The sequence below is a fragment of the Scyliorhinus canicula genome, chromosome 5 (assembly GCF_902713615.1).
Source record: "Scyliorhinus canicula chromosome 5, sScyCan1.1, whole genome shotgun sequence".
NCBI lineage: Eukaryota > Metazoa > Chordata > Chondrichthyes > Carcharhiniformes > Scyliorhinidae > Scyliorhinus > Scyliorhinus canicula.
The window spans coordinates 214,472,141-214,492,803 of record NC_052150.1 but is presented as its reverse complement, the minus strand read 5'-3'; the positions used below and the strand labels follow the sequence as shown (position 1 = coordinate 214,492,803).

Sequence of the window (20,663 nt, the reverse complement as noted above, 5' to 3'; positions counted from 1 at the left end):
GTCAAAGTAAATGGATCTCCGACCAAGCGGGTGATCCTCAAAGTGGGGCGGCTGATCTTCGCAGCAGTCGGTGGGTGATCCTCGGAGCGAGGCGGGTGGTCCTCGCAGCAGTCGGTGGTCCTCAGAGAACAAAGAACAAAGAAAAGTACAGCACAGGAACAGGCCCTTGGGCCCTCCAAGCCTGTGCCGACCACGCTGCCCGTCTAAACAAAAATCTTCTGCACTTCCGGGGTCCGTATCCCTCTATTCCCATCCTAGTCATGTATTTGTCAAGATGTCCCTTAAATATCACTATCGTTCCTGCTTCCACCACCTCCTCCGGCAGCGAGCTCCAGGCACCCACTACCCTCCTTGTAAAAACACTTGTCTCCTAGATCTCCTCTAAACCTTGCCCCTCGCACCTTAAACCTATGCCCCTAGTAATTGACCCCTCTACCCTGGGAAAAAGCCTCCGACTATGCACTCTGTCTATGCCCCTCATAATTTTGTAGACCTCTATCAGGTCGCCCCTCAACCTCCTTCGTTCCAGTGAGAACAAACCGAGTTTATTCAACCGCTCCTCATAGCTAATGCCCTCCATACCAGGCAACATCCTGGTAAATCTCTTCTGCACCCTCTCTAAAGCTTCCAAATCCTTCTGGTAGTGTGGCGACCAGAATGGAACACTATACTCCAAGTGTGGCCTAACTGAGGTTCTATACAGCTGCAACATGACTTGCCAATTTTTATACTCAATGCCTCGGCCAATGAAGGCGAGCGTGCCGTATGCCTTCTTGACTACCTTCTCCACCGGTGTTGCCCTTTTCAGTGACCTGTGGACCTGTACAACTAGATCTCTCTGACTGTCAATACTCTTGAGGGTTCTACCATTCACTGTATATTCCCTACCTGTATTAGACCTTCCAAAATGCATTACCTCACATTTGTCCGGATTAAACTCCATCTGCCACCTCTCGGCCCAAGTCTCCAAACGATCTAAATCCTGCTGTATCCTCTGACAGTCCACATGGCTATCTGCAATTCCTCCAACCATTGTGTCATCTGCAAACTTGCTAATAAGTCCAGTTACATTTTCCTCCAAATCATTTTGAACAGCAAAGGTCCCAGCACGGACCCCTGCGGAACACCACTAGTCACAGCCCTCCAATCAGAAAAGCACCCTTCCATTGCTACTGTCTGCCTTCTATGACCTAGCCAGTTCTGTATCCACCTTGCCAGCTCACCCCTGATCCCGTGTGACTTCACCTTTTGTACCAGTCTGCCATGAGGGACCTTGTCAACGGCCTTACTGAAGTCCATATAGACAACATCCACTGCCCTATCTGCATCAATCATCTTTGTGACCTCTCAAAAACCTCTTCAAGTTAGTGAGACATGACCTCCCCTTCACAAAACCGTGCTGCCTCTCGCTAATACATCCATTTGCTTCCAAATGGGAGCAGATCCTGTCTCGAAGAATTTTCTCCAGTAGTTTCTCGACCACTGACATAAAACTCGCCGGCCTGCAGTTCCTCTCTTAAACAAAGGAACAGCATTGGCTATTCTCCAGTCCTCTGGGACATCACCCGAAGACAGTGAGGATCCAAAGATTTCTGTCAAGGCCTCAGCAATTTCCTCTCTTGCCTCCTTCAGTATTCTGGGATCGATCCCATCAGGCCCTGGGGACTTATCCACTGTAATATTTTTCAAGACGCCCAATGCCTCGTCTTTTTGGATCTCAATGTGACCCAGGCTATCTATGCACCCTTCTCCAGACTCAACATCCACCAATTCCTTCTCTTTGGTGAATACTGATGCAAAGTATTCATTTATTACCTCACCCATTTCCTCTGACTCTACACATAGATTCCCACCCCTGTCCTTCAGTGGGCCAACCCTTTCCCTGGCTACCCTCTTGCTTTTTATGTACGTGTAAAAAGCCTTGGGATTTTCCTTAACCCTATTTGCCAATGACTTTTCGTGACCCCTTTTAGCTCTCCTGACTCCTTGCTTAAGTTCCTTCCTACTTTCCTTATATTCCACACAGGCTTCGTCTGTTCTCGACCTTCTAGCCCTGACAAATGCCTCCTTTTTCATTTTGACGAGGCCTACGATATCTCTCGTTATCCAATGTTCCTGAAATTTGCCGTAATTATCCTTCTTCCGCACAGGAACATGCCGGTCCTGAATTCCTTTCAACTGACATTTGAAAGCCTCCCAATTGTCAGATGTTGATTTAACCTCAAACATCCGCCCCCAATCTAGGTTCTTCAGTTCCTGCCTAAAATTGTTATAATTAGCCTTTCCCCAATTTAGCACATTCACCCTAGGACCACTTGTCCACCAGTACTTTAAAACTTACTGAATTGTGGTCACTGTTCCCGAAATGCTCCCCTACTGAAACTTCTACCACCTGGCCGGGCTCATTCCCAATACCAGGTCCAGTACAGCCCCTTCCCTAGTTGGACTATCTACATATTGTTTTAAGAAGCCCTCCTGGATGCACCTTACAAACTCTGCCCCATCCAAGCCCCTAGCACCAAGTGAGTCCCAGTCAATATTGGGGAAGTTAAAGTCTCCCATCACAACCACCCTTTTGCTTTTACTCCTTTCCAAAATCTGTCTATCTATTTGCTCCTCTATCTCCCGCTGGCTGTTGGATGGCCTGTAGTAAACCCCCAACATTGTGACTGCACCCTTCTATTCCTGATCTCTACCTATATAGCCTCGCTGCCCTCTGAGGTGTCCGCCCGTAGTACAGCTGTGATATTCTCCGTAACCAGTAGCGCAACTCCTCCGCCACTTTTAAATCCCCCTCTATCCCGCCTGAAACATCTAAATCCTGGAACGTTTAGCTGCCAATCCTGTCCTTCCCTCAACCAGGTCTCTGTAATGGCAACAACATCATGGGCGAAATTCTCCGACCCCCCGCCATGGCCGGAATACTCGGCACCCGGGAATTGGTGGGGGCGGGAATCACGCCGTGTGATCGGCGTGCCCCCCCGTGGCGATTCTCCGGCCCGCGATGGGCCGAAGTCCCGCCGCTGAGAGGCCTCTCCCGCCGACGTGGTTTCAACCACCTCTGGTGGCGGCGGGATTGGTGGCGTGAGCGGGCCCCCGGGGTCCTGGGGGGGCGCAGGGCGATTGGACCCCGAGGGGTGCCCCCATGGCGGCCTGGCTCGCGATCGGGGCCCACCGATCGACCGGCGGGCCAGTGCCGTGGGGGCACTCTTTTTCTTCCGCCGCCACCACGGCCTCCACCATGGCGGAGGCGGAAGAGAACCCCCCTACCACGCATGCGCCAGTGGTGATGTCAGCGGCCGCTGACGCACTGGTGCGTGCGTGAACCGGCGAAGGCCTTTCGGCCAGCCCCGACGCCGGGCGGCGGGTGTCAAAGGCCGTTGCCGCTGGTTTTGGCGGCAGTCGGCGTGGCGCCAACCGCTCCGGCGCGGGCCTAGCCCCCAAAGGTGCGGAGAATTCTGCACCTTTGGGGAGGCCTGACGCCGGAGTGGTTGGTGCCACTCCGCTACGCCAGGACCCCCCGCCCCGCCAGGTAGGGGAGAATCCCAGCCCATAGCTCCTAGGAACTAATCCAAGCTCTCAGTTTGGAACTGAGAACTAATCCAAGCTCTCAGTTCATCTTCCTGACCTGTTGTACTTCTTGCATTAAAACATATGCACTTCAGGCCACCAGTCCCGCTGTTTTCAGCAACATCTCCCTGTCTGCTCTTCCTCAGAGCCATACTGGCCCTATTCCTTCATTCTCCCTCAATGCTTTCACCTTCCGGTACCCACTCCCCTGCCATACTAGTTTAATCCCTCCTGTGTGACATTAGCAAACCTCGTGGCCAGGATATTTATGCCTCTCCAGTTTAGATGCAACCCGTCCTTCTTATACAGGTCACACCTGCCCCGGAAGATCTCCCAGTGGTCCAGAAAATGGAAACCCTCCCTCCTACACCAGCTGTTTAGCCACGTGTTTAGCTGCTCTATCTTCCTATTTCTAGCCTCACTGGCACGTGGCACAGGGAGTAATCCCAAGATTACAACCCTAGAGGTCCTGTCTTTTAACTTTCTGCCTAACTCCCTGAACTCCTGCTGCAGGACCTCATGCCCCTTCCTGCCTATGTCGTTAATACCAAATTGTACAACAACCTCTGCCTGTTTGCCCTCCCCCTTCAGGATGCCCGCTACACGTTCGGAGACATCCTGGACCCTGGCACCATGGAGGCGACATACCATCCTGGAGTCTCTTTCACGTCCACAGAAGCGCCTATCTGTGCCCCCGACTGTAGAGTCCCCTCTGACTATTGCTCTTCTGCTCTTTGACCGTCCCTTCTGAACATCAGAGCCAGCCGTGGTGCCACTGCTCTGGCTGCTGCTGTTTTCCCCTGAGAGGCTATTCCCCCCCGACAGTATCCAAAGGGGTGTACCTGTTTGAGAGGGGGACAACCACAGGGGATTCCTGCACTGACTGCCTGCCCCTTCTGGTGGTCACCCATCTCTCTGCCTGCACCTTGGATGTGACCACATCTCTATAACTCCTATCTATTACGCTTTCCACCACCTGCATGCTCCTAAGTGCGTCCAACTGCTGCTCCGACAGTAGTGAGGAGCTGCCATTGTTTTAAATATTTTTTAGGGTACCCAATTCATTTTGTCCAATTAAGGGGCAATTTAGCGTGGCCAATCCACCTAGCCTGCACATCTTTTGGGTTGTGGGGGTGAAAGTCACACAAACACAGGGAGAATGTGCAAACTCCTCACGGACAGAGACCCAGAGCCGGGATCGAACCTGGGACCCCGGCGCCGTGAGGCAGCAGGGCTAACCCACTGCACCATTGTGCGGACCTGGAGCTGCCATTGGTTACACTTACTGCAGATGTAGTCGATTGGAACGCTGGAAGCGTCACAGATCTGCCACATCTCACAGCTGGAGCACTGCACTAGATAATTAATTTAAACACTTGAATTATTGTTAGATTAAGTTACAATTAACTATATGGCCCTGATGCACGATGATTTTAACTGTAAATTAAATGCTAAATACCAATCTCTGCCCTCAGGTTTAGTTACTCCACTATCTTGTTGATCAATTAGATTTTTTTTCAATACTTTTCTTTCAAATTTAATAGATTTCCAACCAGCCAATCAAGTCACAGCTTTACTGTGATGTCATTTACAGTCACCCCCCCCCCCCCCCACCACACACACAATTTGAAAAGGTAATAAAAATAAAATAAAAATCTCTTACCTTCCCAGGATGCTCTCTGGTTCTCTCCCTGCAGATTAACAGTTACAGGCCAGAAGAAAGAGAACAAAACGGTAGAGAAAAAGCACCTTCTCCCACTCTGCACCAAATTACCTCACTGCACCAAATTACCAAGTTCCAATTCCCACTCTGGATGTGTCTCACTCACTCAGGATGTGTCTCCTTCATCTGCGCAAAACTTACTGCGTGCGCTTTCTGTCTGTCTTTTATACAGAACTCAGCTAACCAGGGTGACTCACACTACTTCAGCTTCAAACAGAAAAACACATTGTCCCACCCTTGTGCCACTAAGCAGATTTCAGATGACTGACAGATAACTGCCTCTCAGCAATTAGGGTGGGGGCAGCAATCAGACACTAAGCTACTAAGGTGGGTGTTGATCCTCGGAGCAGCCAGGTGGTCCTCGGCGCAACCGGACAATCCTCGATGCAAGAGGGCCTCGGAGAGAGGGAGCATCACAGCAGGCAGGCGAACCTCAGAGTAAGCGAGCCTCCGAGCGGACAGGTGGGCCTCAGAGCGGGTGGGTGGGCCTCAGAGCAGGCGGTCCTTGGATCGAGTGAACCTCGAGAGGAGGAGCTGGCCTCAGAACGAACGGGCAATCACAGAGTGAGAGAGCCTCGGAGTGATCAGGTGAGCCTCAGAGCGAGTGGGTAGTCTTCGGAATGAGGGGGTGGTCCTCGAAATGAGGGGGCGTTCCTTGAAGCGGGTGGGCCTTGGAGCGGATGGGCAGGCAGGCCTCAGAATGAATATGCTTTGTGGGGGGCTCCGAGTGACCGGGCAGTCCTTTGAGCAAGCAGACGGATCACGTGAGAGGACAATGTAGCTGGCAAATGTATTTGTGACAGTAAGTCTCTTTCTAATTCCCAATACATGCATCGATATAACTGGAAAAAACTTCTTTACATTTGACATCTGTGTTCACACCTCTTCCGTAGCAAAAAAAGGGGTCTCGACAATATGAAAATGTTTGGGGTTCCCCGATCCTTCTGGGTGTTCACAAGGGGTTCCACAGTTCAAAAAGTTTGGGGAAACCTACCCTATACAGCTGGAGTCAAATCTAATTTTGCGATCTCATTTTAGATTGACAATGACAGAATCAAGAATGCAAATGTTTCAACTACCCTTAACTCTTGTATGTTATGTGGCGATTCTTCCCTCCAGTCTATGCTGCTAGGACAACCCTTCTCTCCTCTACTGAGGCAGTCTGCAATGATTCTGGAGCCACTGGTCAAGGCAGCCCCTGGGATTAGGAAACTTCTGTACTATGTGGCCAAAATTAGATACATGTCAGGTAAGGTGATTTTGGTAATGGCCATGGATAGACTTGTATATTTTATTTCTTAATTTGTACTCACGCAATGGGCAAAAACACATTTATTATCCATTCATGCTGACCCTGATTAAATGAAAATCGCTAATTGTCACAAGTAGGCTTCAAATGAAGTTACTGTGAAATGCCCCTAGTTGCCACATTCCGCCGACTGCTCAGGGAGGCGGGTATGGGTATTGAACCGGAAGCGCAAAACCTACAGTTAGATTCATGCTGGACAAAGATGTCTGTATGTGTGAACAAAGAACAAAAGTGGGGGTTGGTTAAGTTCCAACTGTGTTTCTATTGTGCTGAGAGAGGGCTATTGCTTGAAGAATAAAACTAGCAGTGGTTGCTTAGCAACTGGAGCCTTGTATGGTAGAGAAGCTTTTAAGTCCTTTTGTATCTGCTTTTCCTTTGTCCCTCTTTCCAGCAGCCTTTTTTGCAGGTTAGATGATACCCTCCAACACCGGGTTTGAGCCACCAATAATGTTACAAGGACTCAATAGGGTAGATTGGCACAGGCTTGGAGGGCCGAAGGGCCTGTTTCTGTGCTATGCTTTTCTTTGTTCGTTGTTCTTTATGCAGGCAAACTGTGTCCTTTGGCGAGGAAATCTAGAAGAAAGGGAGCATAACGTTAAAATTAGAGCCCAGCCATTTAGGACGGAAATCATGAAATATTTCTTCAAACAAAGGGGAGTAGAAATTTGAAATTCACCTCCAAAAAAGGGTATGAATGCTGGGAACAATTGGCGCTTCACGACTCTAATCGTTAGATTCTTGGTGGGCAATTGTATTGAGGGTATGGAAGTGGAGTCGGTAAATGAGTTGAGGTACAGATCAGTCATGAGCTGGTTGAATGGTGGAGAAGCTGAATGGTCCATTCTTGTTTCTATATAAGACCATAAGACATAGGAAGAGAATTAGGCCACTCGGCCCATCGAGTCTGCCCCACCATTCAATCATGGCTGATATTTTCCTCATCCCCATTCTCCTGCCTTCTCCCCATAACCCCTGATCCCCTAGTATTTTCCTTGTAGTGCCACATCATGTTAAATGTTGTTCCCATGAGGAAATGGATTGAGACTGAACTCATTTTTGTATAGGGCCATGGGAGTTGAAACCAAGACTCCATGCATGAAGGGACAGCTGTCAGCTCACTCCACCAAATCCCTGCTTCATCGTACTTATGTCAAATATATAAATACTACCAGGAACTTTGCCTCAACATTGTGCAAAATCTACGGCTTATGCTTTGGGAATGAAAGGGATAAAAAAAAAAGGATGCCGTGAGCAGATTTCACGTAACCTGTTCTTCGTCCTGTGCAGGTAGCTTGAACATAGCTCAGACCACCCTGCAGCAGTATCTACAGCTGGATCCTAGTTATTCTGATGGCCACCTGCTTATGGCCCAGATACACCTGGCCCAATGCAATTTTGAAGAATGCTCCCATTCTCTGGAAATGGGCCTCAGCTACAACTTTCAGGTGAGAGCCACCTCACTGGTCCATGACTACATCCAACATTTCTGCCTTAATAGGGAAAAAAAGTATTTTTAAAAAGTATTTGCGTTTTATGCAGAATCACAGAATTATTACAACGCAAAAGGAGGCCATTTGGTCCATCATGTCTGTATCGGCTCCCGAAATGAGCAATGCACCCTAGTGCCACTCTCTCACCTTCTCTTCATAGCCCCGCGTATTTTTCCTCTTCAGGTAATAATCCAATTCCCTCTTGAAAGCCCCGATTGAATCTGCCTCCACCACACTCTCAGGCTGCGCATTCCTGATCCTAGCCACCCGCTGTGTGAAAAATGACTCCAATGCTGCCTTTCCCAATTGCTTAAATCTGCGCCCTCTGATTCCCAATCCTTCCACCAATGGGAATGTAGTGATCTTTACATGGGTATGTACAGAAGGGGTTGATGGGAAATGAAAAGATCACTAGGGGGCAGCACTGGCAGGTATAAAAGGAGAAGCCCTATGGTCTCTTTGGCTGATTAGACTGTGAGGAGAGCAGAAGCAGAGATTTAGCTCAGGGTTGTTAGTGTGATCAGGCCTAGTTGTTGTATGTAAAAGTTGTAACCGTTCTGTTAGTATAGTTCTTAAAGTAAGAACTCACACAGTTATTAAGTTCTGTTACTCAATAAACCTTACATACACTTCTGGACGACTTCGAGCTTTCTTCCGGAAGCGTCTGCTGTCAGCTCATGCCCCTCGTCTGCTGTAACTGGATTGAGTAGCACATGTTACCTACCACACAGGTAACAAAACAGGGAATAGTTTCGCTCAAACCTCTCTGTCCAGACTCTCCTCGTGATTTTGAAGACCACCACCAAATCGTCTTTCTGCCCTTTGTTTGCCAAGGAAAGTAGTCCTAACTTCCCCAATCTATCCACATAACTGAAATTCCTCACTCCTGGAACCATTCTCGTGAATCTTTTCTGCACTCTCTCTAATGCCTTCACGTCCTTCCTAAAGGATGGTGCCCAGAACCAAAGAGGACAAACCAGTGCCAAGTACAAGTTTAATGTAACCTCTTTTCTCTTGCAGTCTATGCCCCTATTCATAAAGCCTAATCTGCTTTATTAAGTGCGCTCTCAACCTGCCCTGCCACATTCACTGACCTATGCATATATATGTCCATGAGCTGCAACAAGTCTGTAGTCTAGTCAAATGCCTTTTGGAAGAGTCATTAGAATGTGGAACTTGACACCACAGAGAACAGTTGAGACAAATGCCATTTGTCCCTTTAAGGCAATACTAGATAAGCACATAAAGTAGAAAGGAATAAAAGGATATGCTGATAGGGTTAGATGAATGGAGTGTGGGGGATACACATCAACATTAGCGATTTGGACCGAATGGGCCATTTCTGTGCTGCAAATTCTGTGTCATCTTTGCATTATTATTCTGTGGTGAGACATAAGGGCCCTCTTTCTCCATGTCTCAGGGCATTCGTTTTTGTAAATGTTCCTAGTTGAAGGTGCGAGTTGCATTTTTGCTCAACCTTGCAGGTCAGAGAACACCCTCTCTACCATCTGATCAAAGCCAAGGCTCTGAAGAAGATGGGCAAGTCCTCAGAAGCCATAGCAACGTTGAAGATGGCGATCGCCCTGCCGGGGGTGAGGAGAGGCTCCACCGGAAGGGGAAAATTGGTATCGGCCAACGTCAGTGTGAGTGACAGCGTCTCTGTGTACCTGGAGCTGGCAGCCGTGCAGTACTCAAATGGTGAACAGGTACCGTGCTCCGCAATGTTCAAACGCAATCACTGTATTAAATTGCATTTATACACCACGTTTAACATAGTTAAACAGTCCCGACTGTGGCTAACAAATTGCATATTTTGGAAAGAAAATGTAGAAAATGCCGGAAATCTGCAGCAGAGGTTGAGTGGTGCACACTTCACTTTGTAGCTTCCCAGCATTGGTGCTTTCCTTGCAGCATTTCTTACAACAACATTTGCATTTATATAGCAGCTCTAGTGTCGTTAAAAAAAAAGTCCCACGTCTAGCGAGCCTTCTTCCCTTGCTGCTTCTGTATCGTGACTACCCTCTCTTTTTGTTTGGCTTATTGGCTGTTGGCTACAAACAGATCTTGGAACAACCAAGCGACTAGCTCCCATGTTTTGTGGAAGTCCACTTCTGACCCCCGAATGGCAAATTAAATTTTCTCCATTTGGAGAGATTCCGATAGGACGGACAGCCAGTCTGCAGCTTTGGGTGGTGCTGCTGACCGCCAGCCGAGCAGGATTCTCCAGCGGGCGATAAGGGAGGCAAAGGCAAGGGCATCGGCCCTCCTCTCCATGAAGAGATCTGGCTGTTCGAGACCCCGAAGACCGCCACTCTTGGGCATCACTCCACCCTCATCCCCACCACCTTGGACATTGCCTCAAAGAAGGCTGTCCAAATGTCCCCCCCAAACCCGGCCTCTCCACAAATACTCCTACTCCCCTCAACCACTCCCCTCCCTCACAGGCCTCACCTCCCCTCGCCAACCTGAGACCCCCAACATTAACCTACTCCTGGACTCGCGAGAATAGACTCTGGGACTGCTTGTCATGTTAATGGTCTGTTAAGGATGCCCACTGTCCCCGCTGCTGTTCGCACTAGCAATTGAACCGCTAGCAATCGCGCTCAGGGCAGCAAAAAATTGGAGGGGGATCCGAAGGGGAGGTAGAGAGCACAGAGTCTCACTCTATGCGGATGATCTGCTCCTCTATATCTCGGACCCACAAAGCAGCATGGACGGAATCATCGCGCTCCTGAAAGAGTTTGGAGCCTTCTCGGGCTACAAACTCAACATGAGCAAAAGTGAGATCTTCCCATTACACCCGCAAGGGGGGGGGGGGGGGGGGGCAGCACTAAAGGGGCTGCCGTTCAAACAAGCCCGACATAAATTCCGCTACCTGGGGATCCAAATAGCCCATGACTGGAAAGGGATCCACAAATGGAACCTCACCAGCCTGACGGAGGAAGTTAAAAAGGACCTGCAAAGATGGAGCACACTCCCGCTCTCCCTCGCGGGGAGAGTTCAGACGATCAAAATGAACGTACTGCCCAGGTTCCTCTTCCTGTTTAGATCCATTCCGATCTACATCCCCAAGGCCTTTTTCAAAGCGCTGGACAAACTCATCATGGCGTTCGTATGGGGGGGGTAAAAATGCTAGGATCCCAAAGAAGGTCTTACAAAAAACAAAAACCAGGGGAGGGTTAGCCCTCCCGAATCTACAATTCTACCACTGGGCAGCAACAGCCGAGCGAGTAAGGGGATGGATCCAGGAGCCAGAAGCTGAGTGGGTGCGTGCGGAGGAGGCCTCCTGCATGGGAACCTCCCTCCGGGCCCTCGCCACGGCAGCACTCCCATCCCCACCCAAAAAACACTCCAGCAGCCCAGTGGTGACAGCCACCCTCCAATCCTGGAACCAACTGCGGCAGCAACTTGGCCTGACCAAAATGTCGAACAGGGCTCCCATCTGCAACAACCATAGGTTCAAACCAGCACTGACCGACGCCACCTTCAAAAGGTGGAGGCAGGACGGGGGAACACTGACAGTCAGGGACCTATACACGGACGACAGGATCGCAACACTGGACGAACTGACAGAGAAATTTCAGCTAGCTGGGGGGAACGAGCTACGGTACCTGCAGCTCAAAAACTTCCTACGAAAGGAGACAAGGACGTACCCACAACCGCCACGACAGACACTACTGGAAGACCTACTGGACGCAAGTATCCTAGAGAAAGGGAACTGTAGTGACATGTATGACCGACTGGTAGATAGGGACGACACCGTACTGGACGCAACAAGGAAGAAGTGGGAGGACGACCTGGGGATGGAGATAGGGTGGGGACTCTGGAGCGAAGCACTGCATAGGGTCAACTCCACCTCCACGTGCGCAAGGCTCAGCCTGACGTAACTAAAAGTGGTACATAGAGCCCACTTAACAAGAACCCGTATGAGTCGGTTCTTCCCGGAGGTGGAAGACAGATGTGAGCGGTGCCAAAGAGGCCCGGCCAACCACGCCCACATGTTCTGGTCTTGCCCCAGACTTGTGGAGTACTGGACAGCCTTCTTCGAGGCTATGTCCAAAGTGGTGGGGGTGAGGGTGGAGCCATGCCCGATAGTGGCGGTCTTCGGGGTTTCAGACCAGCCAGATCTATTCCTGGGGAGGAGGGCGGACGCCCTTGCCTTTGCCTCCCTGATCGCCCGCCGTAGAATCCTGTTTGGCTGGCGGTCAGCAGCACCGCCCAGAGCTGCGGACTGGCTGTCCGACCTCTCGGAATCTCTCCAAATGGAGAAAATCAAATTTGCCATCCGAGGGTCGGACGACGGCTTCCACAGAACGTGGGAGCCATTCATGCAACTGTTCCGGGACCTATTTGTGGCCAATGTACAAGAGGAAGAATAGTCGGGGGAAGGTAGCGGGAGGGGGGGGGGGCTACAGGTTCGTTACGGGGGTTCGATGGCTAGCTAAGGCCCAAAACCAAGCTAAATAAACATGTTGAGGGGGGGGGGGGGGCGCAGTTACTACTACGAAGATGCTTACCTGTAAATATGTATGTTAATTTTTGCGTGTTTGGTTTTTTTTTTTTTTTTTGTTTTGTCTCTCTCTCCTAACAATTTGTAATTTGTTCAATATAAAATATGAAAACTGAATAAAAAACATTTATAAAAAAAATGTTAATGGTCTGTTAGGAATATCTTTGGGATACTCAGGCACTGTTTAATTAAGTACTTTGATTACATATAAATAGGAGATAGCTGGGACACTGGATGTGTGGGAGGAGAGGTGTGAGACTAAACAAATGCAATAAACTCTCTGCATAAAGGAAAGTTTGGTGTCTTGGTTTCTGCTTCGTCAGCCCAGCTTGGATCTTCTGAACAGCAATCCCAGTTTTGTCTACTGTAGCTTCTGGCATTGCCAGTACGAGAGAGCTGTTGGCCAGTCAAACTGGCCTCCCAATTGAGGGGTGGGAGTTCCGTCTCCAGCTAATGAACACTCCCTGGGCATTAAATGGGTGCAGGGCAGCCAGTATCGATGGTGATGTGTGGCCACTGACTCTTCAGACGGAGGGAAAGGAGACAGGGTATCCCAATGGCCGGAGAATTCCGGCCTAGATGTTTCGATGGGGAGTTTTTTTTTAAATAGCATAATTAATGGGATCAATTCTGGGGCCTCAACTATTTACAATCTCTAGTCATGACTTGGATGATGGGAGTAAATGTATGGTTGCTCAATTTGCTGATGACATATTGATAGGCAGGAAAACAGGTTGTGAAGAGGGCGTAAGAATCAGCAAAGGGATAGACGGGTGAAGTGAGTAGGCAAAAAACTGGCAGATGGAGTATAATGTGGGAAAATGTGAACGTATCGGCCGGGATTCTCCGACCCCGCGCCGGCTTACCTATTCTCCGGCAGCGATTCTCGGGCGCCCGCAGAATCGCCGCTGCACCGGTCGGGGGCACCCCCCCCCCCCCCCCCCCCCCCCGGGATTCTCGGGGCCCCGAAGGGCCGAGTGGCAGCCGAGTTTGGACAAGTCCCGCCGGCGTGGGTTACTCGGGTCCCACACGGCGGGACCTGGAAGGTGTGTCTGCGGGGGCCTTTCTGGAGGGGGGCCGGGGGGGGGGGGGGCTCCCACAGTGGCCTGGCCCACAATTGGGGCCTATTGATTGGCGGGCGGGCTGGTTCCGTAGGGGCCTATGCATCTCTCCACTGTTCCACGCCGGCTGGAGCTGCAGGGACTACTCCGGCGCCGACCTAGCCCCCTATTCATAGAATTTACAGTGCAGAAGGAGGCCATTCGGCCCATCGAGTCTGCACCGGCTCTTGGAAAGAGCACCCTACCCAAGGTCAACACCTCCACCCTATCCCCATAACCCAGTAACCCCACCCAACACTAAGGGCAATTTATCATGGCCAATCCACCTAACCTGCACATCTTTGGACTGTGGGAGGAAACCGAAGCACCCGGAGGAAACCCACGCACACACGGGGAGGATGTGCAGACTCCGCACAGTGACCCAAACCAGGAATCAAACCTGGGACCCTGGAGCTGTGAAGCAATTGTGCTATCCACAATACTACTGTGCTGCCCTAAGAAGGGGAGCATTTCTCAATATCGGGGAGCGTTGACGCCGGAGTGGTTGGCGCCACTTTTCACGCCGCCGTCAGAACTTGGCCGCGGGATTGGAGAATCCCGGCCATCCACTTTGACAGGAAGATCACTAAAGCAGGAAATGATTTAAATGGAGAGAGTTCGATCGCCTCCAGGTACAGCAAGTGATTGGGAAGGCAAATGGGATGTTGTTTCTTACAAAGGGAATGGAGTATAAAAGTAGGGACACTTTGCTCCTATAGGGGATTCGTTAGATCACATCTGGAGCACTGTGCACAGTTTTTTTTCTCCATATTTAAGAAAAGACATAATTGCACTCGAAGCATTTCAGAGAAAACATTATGGATTCCTGGGATGAGTGGGGAGGGGGGTGTTATCTTATGAGGAAAGGTTGGGCAATCCATTGATTGCTGGAAGAACGAAAGGTGATCTTATTGAAACATACAAGATCCTGAGGGGACTTGACAAAGTGGATGTTAAAAAGGGACTAGGGGGCGAATTCTCCGTACCGGGATGCCCGAAGCGCGTTTCTCGATGGGACAGAGAATCGGAAAATTGGGATTGGCGCTGGGCATCGGCAGGCACCGATCCAAAAGCGATGCTCAGAACCCCCCCTGTCGGCGGCGATTACAAGGTTCACACCCACCTGCCAGCCAGACAATGTAAATGAATGCCCATTGATGACCCATTTGCATCCATTTAGCGGGCCTGGCACCCTAAACCCGGCCATCTGTGATTTCCCCAGACCCCAGGGCCAGGAATCACACGGGCAGGTATTATTACAAGTCTCACCAAACGTGAGCTTGACGTAGTGCGTCTTGCGATGGACCAAGGGGGTAACCCCTTAAGGGAGTTGCCCCCAAAATCAATCCGAGGGCCACGCTCCCCGCGACAATGCACTACCCGCCCACCCCTCCGCTACCAGACCCCCCCCGAACACCTACCCCAGAGACTCCCAAAAAGGGAGAACCCCCCCCAAGAGACCTCCTTAATAGGGAGACTCCTCGGGGACCCCCTTAATAGGGAGATGCACCAGAACCCCCTAACCAGAGGGACACCCACAAAGACCCCATAACTAAAGGAACCCCCCCCCCCCCACAGACACCCCCAGACCCACCCCCACAGACTCTCCACCACCCCCAGAAAATAGCCCCCTATCTGCAAGCTGGAGAGCAGTCCAGACAGGGGCAATGAAAAGAATTACAGCTGTAACACTTACCTGGAAGCTCAACCTCTCCATTCCTGGAAGGAGAACAGGTGTGCCTCTGTTTAAGCCCCTCAGATCCATTAGCTGCAAGCCATTCATTCATTTCTAGTAGTGGTCTGTGATTGACAGCTTCCATAAAACAGCTGCAGCCTTGATTCATCCACCTCCCTTCATGGATCAGTGACTCCAAGTGCTGAAGCCCCAATGTTTGCAAACATCAACTACATCAAAGAGCGGTAAGTGCATTGTAGTGCAGTGTAATCACACACTTGAGTGACTGGAACACACTTAGTGATTGAAATGCACTTACCTCTGTTTGATGTGGTTCATGTTTGTAAACACTAGCGATCTGAGGAAGTACTTGTCAAAGGATTGTGGAAATCTGGACCAGTCGCCCAGGAAAAGCTGTTGAGGCTCGGGGTCAATTGAAAGTTTCAAAACTGACATTGATAGACTTTTGTTCGGTAAGGGTACAGGGAACCAGAGGGGATAGATGGAGTTAAGATACAGATTAGCTATAATCTAATTGAATGGCAGAATAGGCTCAAGAGATGGAATAGTCTACTCCTGTGACCTGAACGGGAACCTGCAGTCAATGGTGCCCCATGACATTGAACTCTCACCCCTACTCAGGTAGCAGTGCTGAGAAGCACTGCCAAGGTAAGCTTGGTGGGTTGTTGCCAAAGCAATTCCCGTTAATTGTACAAATTGTCTTTTCAGGATGAAGCTGCGAAAGTGATGCAAGATGCTATCCACGAGTTTGCCGGAACGCCTGAAGAAACCCGTATCACCATCGCCAATGTCGATTTGGCTCTCGTCCAGGATGATGTGGAAACAGCGTTCAGCATGCTCAGGAGCATCCTCCCCGAGCAGCCATATTACATCGAAGCCCAGAAGAAGCTGGCACAGATCTACCTGCACAAGCAGAAGGACCAAAGGCTTTATATCAGCTGTTACATGTATGTAAAAGATCGTGATGGGTATGTGACACGGGTGGGCAACCTCCAACCCATCAGGGTTCTAAGTTTTAAGTTGCGTGGCGCCCACCAGATAGTGACCCAGAGGCCTGCCTGCTAAGTCCATCCATTGAGGTGTGTGTCTCTGCAATGGTGGATGGTGCGTGTGATAGCAATGATACTTCATCCGTGTCCTCCTCCGAGATGGTGTTGAGGGTGGGCGGTGGGTCACTGCTGGTAGATGGCCGAGGCTCTTCAGCTAATGTTCCTGCAAGTCAAGGGACATGGCTTTACTGCATGGCCTGGTCGAAGGTTTGGACGACACGGAACCTATTGGATGAAGGTACAGTGGCTCCTCACTTTTCTCTCGCAGGCCCACCTCACTCTCGGCTCAGGCCCACTCCTCCCCTGCGAGCTCCATGGCTCTCTCCTCTTATGGAGTCAGGATCCTCAGCTAGGGGGTACTAGCGCTTATTATCGCTCGCTCGCGGTGGTTGTGGACAAGCTTCTGCTGCACGAGAACAACTAGGGATGGTGTGGCACCTGCCGGGTCAGAGGTCAATGACATCTGGCATGTCTGGTCACTGGTCTTAGCTGGGAAGGGTTCTGATGAGGAGTGCCAGGGGGTTTGAGGATGCTCGTGGGAGATCGGGTGCTCGGGCCTTGTGAGGTCATGGCACATGGGATCAAGGTGACATTCCAGGGGGTGACAGGAAGGATGGAGTGCCGAGAGGAGACAGGGATGATCTCCCACAGCACTATTGTTATTTTTTTTGTTTTACAGAGACTTGTATGAACGGTTCCCGAATCCACACATAAGCCTTCTTCTTGGTGACGCATATATAACCATCCAGGAGGTATGTCAGAAGGATTGTGACCATGTGCACCTATAGGTTTTGTCCAGTTAGATCCTGAATTTCCTCCACCCTATTTAAAAATGAGTTTTTATACTAATTTTAGCACTGGAGAACAAGGGGCGGAATCCCCCCCCCCCCCCACACACAGCGGGTGGGAGAATCACCGGTGCGCCTCGCGAGTCCCGCCACGCCGCCCCGGCACCCACAGGTGATTCTCCCACCCCCCCCCCCCCCCGACCCCCAAACCAGCGCGGCGAGAATCACAGCTGGCCGCTCGGAGAATCGCCGCTCGCTGTTTGCAAAAGGCGAGCGGCGATTCCCCGGCCCGAATGGGCCGAGTGGCCGCCCCAATACGATAGGTTCCCGCCGGAGCCGTCCACACCTGGTCGTTGCTGGTGGGAACTGCGCGGGAACGCTGGCCGTGTCATTTACGCGGCGCCACATTTTACGCAGCGCCAAGGCCCAGCGTGCGTAAAATATGCAACACCGCACCGAGCCCCCCGGGGGCGGGAGAATAGGGGGCTGGGAGCGGGCTCCGACGCCGGAGTGAAACACTCCGGTTTTCACTCCGGCGTCGGGCCTTTGTCTCCATTTCGGAGAATCGCGCCCAAGGGGTTTTGCATTTCAGACATTCATTGAAAGAGTAACTAGCCTTTCTTATCAGGTGGGAAGCCCACAGGATTAGTTGCAACCCAGAATTGGCTTCATTGGGAAGTAGAAATGGGTGAAATGTAAAACTTGTGATGACGTCCCTGTGCAGAATAACTTCAGGTAGTCTACCAGCTCTAATAGGCCCAACTAGGGGGAGACAGTGGATAATGTGTTGGTAGTCTTGTCACTAGGGGCCCAGGCTAATCCTCTAGGGGCAATTAAATTCAATTCATTAATACATCTGGAATTGTACAGCTAGTCTTAATAATGCTGACCATGAAACTATCATTGATCGTCATAAGACCCCATCTGGTTCACTGATCTCCTTTAGGGAAGAAGATTTGCCGTCCTTACCTATTCTGGCCGACATGTGACCCCAGACCCACACCAGTGTGATTTACTCTTAACTGTCCCCTGGAATGGCCCAGCAAGCCACTCAGCTCAAGGGTAATTAGGGATGGGCAAGAAATGCTGTATTACCCCACATCAAATGAACAAAACAAAACAAAGAACAAAAAAAGGTACAGCACAGAAATAGGCTCTTTGGCCCTCCAAGCCTGTGCCGACCATGCTGCCCATCTAAACTAAAATCTTCTACACTTCCGGGGTCCGTATCCCTTTATTCACATCCTATTCATGTATTTGTCAAGATGTCCCTTAAATGTCACTATCGTCCCTGCTTCCACCACCTCCTCCAGCAGCGAGTTCCAGGCACCCACTACCCTCTGTGTAAAAAAACTTGCCTCATACATCTCCTCTAAACCTTGCCCCTCGTACCTTAAACCTATGCCGCCTAGTAATTCACCCCTCTACCCTGGGAAAAAGTCTCTGACTATCCACTCTGTCTATGCCCCTCATAATTTTGTAGACCTCTATCAGGTCCCCCCTCCACCTCCATCGTTTTAGTGAGAACAAACCGAGTTTATTCAATCTCTCCTCATAACTAATGCCCTCCATACCAGGCAACATCCTGGTAAATCTATTCTCCACCCTCTCTAAAGCCTCCACATCCTTCTGGTAGTGTGGCAACCAGAATCGAACACTATACTCCAAGTGTGGCCTAACTAAGGTTCTGTACAGCTGCAACATGACTTGCCAATTTTTATACTCAATGCCCCGGCCAATGAAGGCAAGCATGCCGTATTCCTTCTTGACTACCTTCTCCACCTGTATTGCCCCTTTCAGTGACCTGTGGAGCTGTACACCTAGATCTCTCTGACTGTCAATACTCTTGAGGGTTCCTGCATTCACTGTCTATTCCCTACCTGTATTAGACCTTCCAAAATGCATTACCTCACATTTGTCTGGATTAAGCTCCATCTGCCATCTCTCCGCCCAAGTCTCCAAACGATCTAAATCCTGCTGCATCCTCTGACAGTCCTCATCGCTATCCGCAATTCCACCAACCTTTGTGTCGTCTGCAAACTTACTCATCAGACCAGTTACAGACCAGTTGAAGAATGAAAGAAACTGGGTTTGTGTTTATGTTCCATGTGAGCCTATCCCACCCCACTTCAACTCACCATTTCAGCAAATCCTTTTATTCCTTTCTCAGTTTGTGGTTTGTCTAATGTCCCAGATTCATGAATCGGGTATCTTTCATAATTGCATAGATCTGGTTTGCACTGAAGGTTGCTATAGTAACATAGGATTACTGAGGATATGTGACACAGAAACAGGCCATTTGACCCAGGCCATTTGACCCAATTACTCTGTGCCAATGTTTATGCTCCACTCGAGCCTCCTCCGGTCCTTCATCACCGTAACCTAGTCCTTTCTTTGCTCGTATAGTTTCCCTTCTTTTTCTCAGCCCACCAATCCTTTTCTACGATGAATACCATTTCCTGCATTGTCCTTGGAAACCTTCTCTGCGCCCACCCCAGTGTCTCCAAATCCTTTTTACAATAATGGTGGCCAGAACTGAACAGAGTGTGATCGACCCAAGGTTTGACACAGGTTTAGCCATTCAATACCATCATGGCTGATCTTGGCCATAAACTCCATTTTCTCTCCTCATATCCCTTAATTCCCCAAGAGAGCAAAAATCCAAAGTTTCCCTCCATTGACCGGAATTAATTGACCTTTGATTGGGACAATTGGCTACCCGCTGCATGGTGGCAGGTAGCTATGCTACCATCCTCCAATCGCACCACCCGACTCCCCCCCCCCCACCCCACCCACCAAGAAAATAGCCCCAGGGTGGGAATTGACACCAGGGCCGTGAAATTCCTTTCTCTTCTGGCTCCATCCTGGCCTTGGCAGCAGCTGAAAACCAAGCCTTAGGAATCTCTTTGTAAACATCACTCAAGTCTTGGTTCTCCTCCCTAATCTTTTCATTTCTTAATGTGGATTCCCCTATGAAGCCCCCTGGGGTGATTTCTATGTTAAAAGTGCAACGTCTGTACTTCTTGTTGTTTCTGGGTTTTTTTTTAAATCGCCTGACTGTTTATAATTTAATTTATTTTAGCCAGAAAAAGCTATCGAGGTATATGAGCAGGTCTTGAAGAAAAACCCTCATGATGGACATTTGGTGAGGAAGATTGGTCAAGCACTAGTTAAAACTCACCACTACACCAAGGTATGTGGGAACAAACCCACATTTTGACAGAATCTTTCTACGTAGTTGGTTTGATGTTCTTCAACATTGTTTCAATATTAGTCGTCGCTCATACTGTTTACCGTGAAGACTTTGCAGTATTTTTAATTAACCTACAATGAATCTTTGCCTTCGATTGGATACAACTTGTGGTGAATGTGATTCACACTATATATAGTTGCCAATATCACTCCATGTATATATGTTCGTTATCTAC

At 49.9% G+C, this 20,663-nt stretch overlaps 1 protein-coding gene across 6 annotated transcripts in view; it reads left to right on the top strand.

Moving 5' to 3' along the window:
- The window catches only part of LOC119966565 (tetratricopeptide repeat protein 21B-like), a 151,078-nt gene that overhangs the window by 66,759 nt on the left and 63,656 nt on the right, over positions 1–20,663 (top strand). For all 6 annotated transcript variants that reach the window (XM_038798472.1, XM_038798469.1, XM_038798468.1 and 3 more), the window contains 6 exons: positions 6,413–6,542; positions 7,890–8,047; positions 9,577–9,798; positions 16,107–16,345; positions 17,127–17,199; positions 20,318–20,428. In XM_038798472.1, the coding sequence (XP_038654400.1) occupies positions 6,413–6,542; positions 7,890–8,047; positions 9,577–9,798; positions 16,107–16,345; positions 17,127–17,199; positions 20,318–20,428 (933 nt within the window). The remainder of the gene's footprint in view (positions 1–6,412; positions 6,543–7,889; positions 8,048–9,576; positions 9,799–16,106; positions 16,346–17,126; positions 17,200–20,317; positions 20,429–20,663) is intronic.